Below are 10,508 nucleotides of genomic sequence, written 5' to 3' on the forward strand. Positions count from 1 at the left end.
CTAGTACAGACTTGGAAGTCCCTGATGGAAGTGGCCTGTGTATCTGCTGTTCCTGCAGGAACTCTCCTTTCCTGTTCCTGCAGGAACAGGACTTGGAGAGGCTTGTTCCTGCAGGGCTTGGAGCAGGGACCTCGAGTCAGTGTCATCTAATTCAGCTTTCTGCTAGGCATAGGCAGCCATGGCATACTACCTTTCTGCACGATCATCAGTGTTACTCTTAAGAGCTGTTTTGGGTTTTTTTGGCTCCCTCTCTGAATGGAAGGAAGAATCTAACTCTTGATGTAGTTAGAAGTGTTTAAAGCTCCCATTTAAATTGAGTTACAGGCTGTAAAGTCATTGGTGTTTGTGATAGCCTTGCCATTTTGCATGCCTTGCTGTTGCACCTGCAACAGTGTTTTGATAGGTCTTTTGTTTGCATGACCAGGTAAAGTCTGCCTGTGTATTCTGCTCTGGTAAAATAGTTTGGCCATTCTCATAACCTTTCCTTAAACCTCTTCCAGGCTAAATGAAGTGATTGTGATTGAACTCAAGTAACCAGAACATCAAGGATTTTAATACTCCACTTTCTTTCTTGGAAATACATTGCCTATTACACCCCAGTCTTCCAGTTACACTGGACTGGAGAAGGGCATCCTGCTGGTAAAATCACACCATGGAAATTTGACAGTTTCCAGGACTGGGCACAAGAAAACAGCTGAAATGTAGAATCTGACCTAAATATCAATAGGGCATTATATTTGTACAACCCCCAAACTTTCAAATTCTGTTACAGAACCACCCTTTAAAAAAGAATAATGAAGAAAGACAGGAAATAATGTAAATACTGATTTTCTCGGGACTTGATTGTGCTTTCCAGAAAGCTTATTTATAATATATCAGTACCCTGATTTGAAGTCTTGAGCCAGCCTGTGAAGTAGAAGGATGTTAGGTCCAGTGCTCTGCTTTCTCAATGGTCTGAAATTGCAGGTTCATATATAGATGCCACAGAACAGATTATGTTCCTTGATATTTTTGTTTGTTAAAAGTATCTTGCTGTTTTTTAGCAGAAAATTGCTTTGGCCCAATTGGAAAAGCCTGTGATGTGAGCCTGTGGTTAACTTTCAGTGTCTATATAAATCTTATTTGTACTTTGCTGGATTGAGACATAGGTTTAATCTTTGCTACATTTCACCTGATATCGAACTGGCACTAGTAATACATTTACTAGGGAGGTACTTTGGGAGTGCTTTTCACTACAGATTTTGAAACATACTATCTCCCCTTACAACTTAAGAAAAAATGCATCATGGCCTGAATTTTAACTTGGTAGCTAACCATGAATAGAATAAGACTGACACTGGTAGGGAAATACATATCTTCATTAAATAATGTTTTATGTAGAGTACTTTTAAAAACAACAGATTTAAACTTGTGCCACTGTATAACACACAAAATGCTGCTAACCTATAACATGTGGATTTAAATTGATAACATACGGTGTTTTCAGAATTAACCATTTAAAAATTAGAAGTGGGAGAAAAAGATGCCAGTGTACAGTTCTTACCTGGGTTTTATATATATTCCTCTACCTTATTGTTTCTGTTGTGCCATGTCTTTTCCATTTAGTACACAGACTTGGTTTCTCTGGTGATAAACCCAGATTGTGTAGTAAAGATGACTATTTTCTGTATGATGCCTATTTGGCATTTGCATTTGGAAGCAATAAGATTACGGTGAGAGACTGTAGGGAGGAAGCAGGTACTCACTTGACATTAGAGAGTGGCGTGCTGCCTTTGGAAACTGGGTTCTGTCATTGCCTTTGTTGCTAAGCGATGTTGGGCAAGTCACTTAAACAAAACATTTCCCAGTTGGTCATTAATCTTGTATTCTTCATATTCCAGAATGAGGGACATGAGCAATAACCAGAAGTGCCATTTGTAGAAGCACTGGCTGCCTAAATTGTATGTGAAGGCATGAAAAGTTATGTTTAGAATATAGTAAGTTGTATACAATGGAAAATGTTCTGCAAAAAAGTGATCCCAGTTGTCTCAAATTAGTCACCCACATTTATGAAACTTTTGATCTGTTTCAGTTACTTAGCTACAAAATAGAGATAACATCAGTGCCTCATCTCATAACTGTTTTGAAGATAAGTTACTCCTTTTTGAAAAAGCTAAGCTATAATGGTGAGTGTGATAGAAAAATACGTATGAAAAATGAGTCATTCTGTCTTTATAGAGGAATATGTTTAGTGTGAGGAGAAAAATACCTGGAGCCACATTTTGAAAGTGGGAGGTAAAATTGATAAATTGTTACGCTAAATCCCATGGGAAAAAAATGTGAGGCTATGTCAGAGCATGAACAAATACAAGGTATGCCTTAAAGTTGACAAGCAACCATAATTTGGATATTTCCTTACGTCCAAGTGCTTAAATTTGCAACCTTAAGATGGTGTCATAATGCAGCCTCTGTGTACACGTGGTCTTGGGTTTTATGGCTGAAAACATTGACAGGAAAATCTCCTTCCTGTAACATCACATGACCTGTTTCTTCTCTAGTGCTAGAGTATTCTGATCTGCTGCACACCCCTTTGCCATTAGATTTGTTGAAAACAGTAGTAAAATAAGTGTGACAGGAGGCTATCACTGATCTAGCTCTTTGTCGTGGTTTAAGCCCACTCTTCCTCACCTTGCTTAAATCATGATCCCTTTTGCCTATGAAATGCCACTTCTTTATTCAGTCTCTTAATTTCAGCCTCTCTGTTCATTCGGGAATCCCTCCTGTCCTCCTGTCTCTGCTTTCCCCTTATTCTCTGGTTTTGTTCCTGTGCACATCCCATCCGCATCCACACCCACATCCAGCTGGAAGGTCCTGAGCTCTGTGTGTGAAGTGGAGCTTGTTGCTCTTTAGCTGAATCTGAGTGGACTTCCACTGAGATGGCAGAAGACACTTCCTGAATATGAAAGTCAAGTTCCAGAAAATGGCATTGTTAGTGCTGCTTAAAGAGTGTTTCCTCACAGTTTTTGTAATAGAGTGGAAACACTCGTTTTCTCCAGCCTCCCTGTAAGAAGTGATTGAATTGTTTTGGCAGAATTTTCCAAAAATATTCCAGATTTTTTTTTTTTTAATTCAGCCTAAATGAAGTAATGGAAATGTAATCTCATTATGGAGAGTCCTGTCCAGCTTTAGAAATACTTGGAGTGGTATATTCACCTGTACTTGGAGTAATGACGCTAGAGACTGAAGATTGAGGTGTACCATGGGACTGTCATACCATGTCTCTGCGCAATGTCTTTCTGGCATGGGTTTTTCACGTGGAGATGTTCTTTTTGCTCTCCGCAGGTAAGAAATTACACAGAATGTGCCTGTGTCCAAAGTCGCCAGGTGATCACTCCACCAACAGTGGGCCAGCGTAGTCAGCTCCGGCTGGTTATTGTCAAAACCTACCTGAATGAGAATGGCTATGCTGTTTCTGGGAAGTGTGATCGAACCTGCAACACGCTTATCCCGTTCCTGATATTTCTCTTCATTGTTACCCTCATAACAGCATGTGCCCAGCCATCAGCAATCATAGTGACACTCAGGTGAGAACTCAGTTACGGGTTTTAAAGTGTTTTTGCTGTGCCTGCTATTGCCAGTGTCTGTGTCAGAACAGGCTGGGACAATGCAGCCAAACTCCTTCAAGCTTATGTATCCTTAAAAAGAGAATAGTATAGGGCTGACAAGCATAGGGTGGAACTTGCTTGTATTTAGAATATGTAACATGATAATCCACTCTAGAAAAAACAGGCAGTGCCCAGCAAATTCCAGGCACTATATAGAGATGAGTAAAAACATCATGTAAGAAAAGGATTACTCCTGAAGAAATTTTCAACTTTCTTAAAGCAATGTTTTGTATTCTCAAATGCAAATGAAAAAAGTTAGTACTTAAAATTATCGGGAGTGGGCACATGTCCTGGGTTCAGCTACAGCAGTCATTTTTTCTCCTTCTCAGTAGCTGGGGCAGTGCTGTGGTTTTGACTTTCAGCCTGGGAACAACGCTGATAACCCCGATGTTTTTAGTTGTTGCTCAGTAATGTTTCCTCTGACCAAGGACTTTCTCAGTCTCATGCTCTGCCAGAGAGGAGGGGAAGCCAGGAGGAAGCGGAGGCAGGACACCTGACCCAAACTGGCCAAAGGGCTATTCCATACCACAGCACGTCATGCCCAGTATAGAAACTGGGGGGAGTTACCCGGAAGGCCCAGATCGCTGCTCGGGTCGGGCTGGGTATCGGTCGGCGGGTGGGGAGCGGTTGTGTCCTTTTCCCTTGTTATTCCTCTTGTCATTATTATTGGTAGCAGTAGTGGTTTGTATTATACCTTAGTTACTGGAGAGCTCTTATCTCAACCCGTGGGAGTTACATTCCTCCGATTCTCCTCCCCATCCCTCCGGGACTGGGGGGAGGAAGGAGGAGGGTTGGGGGAGTGAGAAAGTGGCTGCGTGGCTCTGGGTTGCCAGCTGGGCTTGAACCACGACAGCATATCAGACTTCCAGTTGCGCATGCAGCCTTAGCTGCACTACTGTGTGCACAGCACTGTTATAATTCAGAGGCTTCTGACATTATTCCTTCTGTCTCTGGGTTTTCCACCTGTACAATAATAATTAAAACCCCATTGTTATTGCACTGCGAATACACAAAAGTAAACTACAGTCAGTGAACATTAATATTGCATTGAGTCTCACAATAGTGAGGTGCATAAGGGACATATCCATCAGGTTTTTGTAATGTTCAGAGAAAAAAAGGACGACACACACACACAAACAGTGACACCCATTGTCTCAAACCACATATTGTACACAGTGCCTCTGTCCAAGATCTGTGGTGCAAGTTGGTTCTCCAGTTTCTCAATTTCCGAGTGAGTGCTTGACTTCAAAACTCTGATTTTACAGCTGCACCTCCTTGTGTGTTTTTCTCTTATATTTCAGTGTAATTAGAAGCTGTCTAACTTAATTTCAGACCTTTAGGTTAAGATTTAGAAACATTTTTTAATCAGAAGAAAATTTGTGATTTACTCAAGTTGTAATTGCATTGTGCAATAACATTACTTTGTATCTGGGCTTTTGAAAGGTTGACATTTTCCCTTGGAAACCAATGGAAGAAAACTTATATTACTTGTATTGAAAAAGAACAGTGTTCAAAGAGGCTGTTCGGATGTTTCTACCAATATTTTTCCTAAAGTAGCTCCAAAGTACTTAATGCTGTGCAGAGATCTGTTACATTTGGAAGATGAGTCCAGCTTTCAGCAACTTAATTCTCCATTAAATCTAATTTATCTAAAAAAGATTAAGAAAGAAAAGCAAATCATTATAGGAAATAATAGGAAATTATAATGAGAAGCCATAAATACTTTGGATGAATTCTCTAAATTTCCTTAACGGGTTTGAATCAAATTCTTCAGACCTTACATAAATAAAGAAAGGTTAAAAAATGTGATTGAGATTTTGATTAAACAGGGGCAAGAGCAGTTGGCAACAATTTTTCCCAGCAATAAGAATTAATAATATTAAAAGCTAAATGGAAGAAATTTAAACAAAGATCTTTCTATAACTCAGAAAAAAACCAGGACATCCCACAATGATTATCTGCTGTGACTGTTTCTTCTTTTGCCTGCTAGGTCTGTAGAAGATGGGGAGCGGCCCTTTGCACTAGGAATGCAGTTTGTTTTATTACGAACCCTTGGTAAGTTTTACAGTTACTCAGCATTTCAATAAAGGCTCCCCATATTCAGCTTAAATGTACCAGAAAAATACTAAAATTCCATAAATCTGCAACTAATTGTCTGACTAATTGTAATAGAAACTTACAATTACTAGCTTCTGAGAATGTTGTAGCTGATAATGTATTTAATTTTCTTTTTTAATCTGCTACTGACTTTCTAGAGCAACAGTTTTTTCCCAGAAAGAGATGTTTCTACAGTTTCAAATTTTGTTTAAAAATTAATAGTTACAAAATTTTTTATTATAAGGATTTTTTAGAAACTGATTTTAATTGCTTTTAGCAAGAACAGTAGCTTTTTGTGTTTTTGAAATAAGCAGCAAGTATTACTTAATGTCTAATTTTAAATGTTTCAAAGCAAAAAGGGTACATGTTAAAAGTCTTTATTCCACTTAAGCAGTTTCTTTCAAGCTCTTGAACTTCTAAATTCCTGCTTGTAAAGAGCACTCCAGGTTCATCTCCTACAAAGCATACAACCAGAGCAAGCAAGGACTATTCTAAGAGAACAAGAGGAGAAGCCTGTATAACTGCATCTGGAAATTTCCTTTGGGGAAGGATGTTTTGGGTTTGTCTTAAAGGTGGTGTTTTTCTGGAGAAAGCAGGAGCCTTCAGTGGGCTGACTGCATTTATAACAGTCTTAGAAAAGTCTGTTTCTGCAGAAGATTGATTCAAAAAAGAATTTATAATTTTAGTGGTCTTACTGCTGCCATCCATCTTCAATGAGACCAGTATTTTGTGGTCTTTGGGGCTTTTCCCCCTAATCTAAAGCAGCAAAACCCCACCCTTTCCTAGCTCATGGTCAATGGATATTCAGCAAGGAACCCTCGGAAGATAATGTTGTATTTTGTTCCTTTCCTCTATTTTATTTCCTGAGAGCAACATTGGATTTTCTTTTGGGGGACACGTAGCTGAAGGAGAGATTTATGTGAACAACAGATTGGCTGTAAGATGCTGCTGAATTGCTTGAATTCTTTCCCATTTGTGTTACATTTCATGTGTGGGATATGTAGTGTCGGTGGGAAGATCGGCTGACCAGTTTTCCATGTCCTACACTTCATGTGAGAACAGTGGTATAGAAATCTCAAAAATTACTAACCTACACTGTTCGGCTAAGGCAGATAGTTTCTTTAGAAGTCCTCTTCTATATGCTAACACATTATTTATGTTGCTATTTTTTTTCAGCTTACATTCCCACTCCAATTTATTTTGGGGCTGTTATTGACACCACGTGCATGCTTTGGCAACAGGATTGCGGCGTACAAGGATCTTGTTGGGAATACGATGTCACCTCATTTCGTTTTGTCTACTTTGGGCTGGCAGCTGCTCTCAAGTTCGTGGGATTCTTTTTTATTTTCCTGGCCTGGTATTCCATTAAGTGTAAAGAAGAGCAACTGCAGAGACAGAGATGGAGGGCTTCGCCGGTGAACACTGTGAGTGAGATGGTTGGCCAAGCTGGACCCCGGCAAAACTATGCACGGACTAGATCCTGCCCTACCTTCAGCTCCCGTGGGGACATCAGTGTGGCACAAGGAATGAACTGCGTAGCACAGACATACCCTGGCCCTTTTTCAGAAGCAATAAATTCCTCATATGAAAATGCATTGGAAGAAGTCACTGCTGAGATATAGACCCCTGGCTTGGTAATGTAGTATTTAGTTTTGTTGGTTGACTTAATTATGGCGCCTTGTAAAACACCTGTGCCTTCTATTTTTAATCTAGATGTAACATGTGATAAAACCAACAAAGCTTAATGCAAACAACCATATTATATTCCTGAGGGCTGGATACCTCATACCAACCCAAGCTCTTATTTCTCTCCTCCCAACAATGGAGTTTTAAAAATTGTGTTTGTAATTATTTCAGATGTGTCCGTTAAATGTCCATGCTCTGATCTAATATCAGTGTAAGGGTGAGGTACTATGGACAGCAGAAGTCAGTGGAAGAGTGACAAAAACTCGTATCATTGATGTCTAGACGTCACAAAAATGCTTAAATGTATCGTCAACTTCATATCCACAAATTGTATTTTTAAGAGATGAGTAATTACTGTGAGTTCTGCTACAAAGCACAACTGAACTTGTTTAAACTATGCAACTTATTTGGATAATTGTATGTGCAGCAAATTAAGTTTAAAGTTTGCTTTAAAGACATTACTGCAACTGAACCTAAAAGGGGCTACTTTCAGACAGAAGCATTAAATTTTAAAAGAACATAAGGTTTAAAGTACTGTTACTAACATGTTAAGCCATACAGAAGTTATGCATCAGGTAACGTTTGCAAAAGTTGAGTCATAATATTTTTATCCTGTCAAAATGTGCATTAATTTTCATTTGATGGGATGTACTCATTCTTCACAAAGTACACAGGCTAGGAAAGTATAATGCTTGGAGTAAAAAACTTCAGTATTACTTTATAATAACATTAAGATGTGGGAATCACACACATATACCAGAGTTGATATGTTACTTGCGTAGCTGTTGATAGCACTAGATCCATACTTTTCCTGAAGAAGAAAATAACCAGTTATAGCTTGCTAGGAAGAACTTGGTTGTCCTTCAGAAACACGTGCCAGTCTACTCCAGCTTCAGTGAACAAATCTTGAGGAGAGCTAAGGGCCTCATTTCATGTTTGAGTGGTCCACCTGGGACCCAGCGGGCCCCTTGCAGCCAGTGACAACATGGGGTTTGAGCTCGCACCGCTTGCTGCCTGCTGTGGGAGAGAGCAGAGACCCCTCAAGTGGGCTTTCAGCAGCCTGCCCAACGCAGTGCCTGGCATGAGCTTTCCCCTCCACTCCTGGCAGGACAGGCCTGGAGGTCCTAGTTGAATGGTTTGTCCAACGAGCAGCCACCTTTCCTTTTCCCTGCTTCATTGAAAGCTTCTGTGAAGGCAAAGGGCGAGTCATCTCTTCTTTGCCCTTTCAGGGGAAGACCTAGCAATAGAAGTCATCTGCAAGCATGGACCCACAGGATGTGATGTGGCCTTTGCATATTCAAAATTAGCATAGTGTGTTTTCTCCCCAGGAGGTGCTGAGACTTTCTAATCAAATGTACTTGGCATTTCATTTCTTGCCCTGGAGGCTTTGTGGTGCCATGCACATGGTGTACTAATGATGTCTCAAAGGGCAGAGAATGATTTCAGGTGGACGGTAGGAAGTCAAAGTTGTAATTTGCCGTGAAGGGAAAGTCTTAGAAGTTTAGGAAGTTAAAAGCACTCTTGCAAGAAGACTCATTGATAGTCAGGTTTGGATTTTGCCATGTAGAGAGCTTGCATGAAAATAAATAGGAAAGAGCAGAACTTCTACATATTTTTGAACCAAGTTATTCCTGGATTAATTTTTAATTATAAGTTGATCAAACATTACATGGAACCAAGTCTTTGAAATTAAAGACAGTACACTCCTTGGCATCCACTGGGTTGTCCTGGGAAGAGCAGATTTCCCTCTCCTCCTTTGCTGGCTGCCTTTCCTCGTCTGGTGGCTCATTTTGGCTGGCACATGGGTCTACCCATGGGGCTGTTTTCCCTGCTTGAAATGGTCGCTGCTTATTTCAAAGTATCTCAGTCCATTTATGTGGCTTGAAATGATTTCCACTCTCTCTGTCTGCAAACTCAGATGCTTCTACCCCAAACTACAACATAGAGGAATATAATTTTATTCACGTCCTCCTATTAAGTACATATTAGTAGCTTTCTGGGGTCAAGCCTGAGGCTTTTTTTCTCTTGTGCAGCCACCAGATACAATACGTCCTCAGTCAGCATGTGCCACCTGAAATGTTAGCTTCTACACTTCTCATCCTGAGAAATAAATTTTCTTAGCTCAAAGGTATTTGGTATATTTCTTTTTGCCAGAGGAAGTCAGAATAGATGATAAAAATATTCCCTTTTGCTCCAGTCTCAAATGCTTCTTGCACCAGGAATTTCTTGTCATTGCAAAAATTGAGGCAAAGTGGTAGGACAAAATGTAATTGCAGCCCATCACCTATCCATTTTAATCACTTGCCCATTTTAGTCATCATGGGGTGAGGTGAAGAATGATAATCTTCTCAAATACCTCAGAAACAGCATTTAGGGAATTGTAAAAGGCTGGAGATGAATCGTTCATCCTGATCTATTCTGTTTCATGCCTTGTATGTGCTTCTCTTCCATGTGAATAACAAAGGAGAGAAGATTAGGCTTGTAGGATTGTCAGGATGTCAGGAGCTGACACTGATGGCAAAGAATGAGAGTGATAAAAGTGACACATCTGCAACTGCTGCTGCTTCTGAGCTGATTTCAGGGAAATTCAGAGCTTGTTGGAATGGTGACCACCTGTTTTTTAGGAAATCCTGACACTTCAGCTTCTAAAAACATTAATTTTTTTGAAATGTTTGAGAAACTGAAATGTAGAAGGAAAGATGTTCAATTTGGAAATACCAAAAAAAAACTTGTTTACATACATTCAATAGCCTTCTAATTTTCCTTTCAAAATCGTATCCAAAACAAAAAGTAATTTGTTACTTTTCAAACAATTTTGTTAGTATTTTTGGAGATAGATGATTTTGACAATATGAATATATTTCTACAAAATCACTTAATTAAATCAGCATCCTCTGAAAGAAAGAAAACCCAAACTCTGGACAGTTTTTGATTGATTCCTGAAAGAGGTTTTATTGTGAGTAAGCTGTAACAGTCTAAACTAAGCCAATAAAGGCACGTAGGGGAAACACATTAACTTCCTAGAGAACTCAATGCTAACATTGTCAACATTGACCAAAATGTGGGCTGAGACCTGCTGAA

At 39.6% G+C, this 10,508-nt stretch overlaps 1 protein-coding gene across 1 annotated transcript in view; it reads left to right on the plus strand.

The window, feature by feature from the left end:
• Nucleotides 1–7,363, plus strand: part of SLCO5A1 (solute carrier organic anion transporter family, member 5A1) — a gene marked incomplete at its 5' end in the record, with an annotated part of 71,658 nt that extends 64,295 nt beyond the window's left edge. Inside the window, 3 exons of the mRNA XM_010023028.1 lie at nucleotides 3,322–3,563; nucleotides 5,635–5,699; nucleotides 6,918–7,363. Coding sequence (XP_010021330.1) covers nucleotides 3,322–3,563; nucleotides 5,635–5,699; nucleotides 6,918–7,363 — 753 coding nt within the window. The remainder of the gene's footprint in view (nucleotides 1–3,321; nucleotides 3,564–5,634; nucleotides 5,700–6,917) is intronic.
• Between the last annotated feature and the right edge of the window lie 3,145 nt (nucleotides 7,364–10,508).

Source organism: Nestor notabilis, unplaced genomic scaffold (genome assembly GCF_000696875.1).
Source record: "Nestor notabilis isolate BGI_N333 unplaced genomic scaffold, ASM69687v1 scaffold1161, whole genome shotgun sequence".
NCBI classification, from domain to species: Eukaryota; Metazoa; Chordata; class Aves; order Psittaciformes; family Psittacidae; genus Nestor; species Nestor notabilis.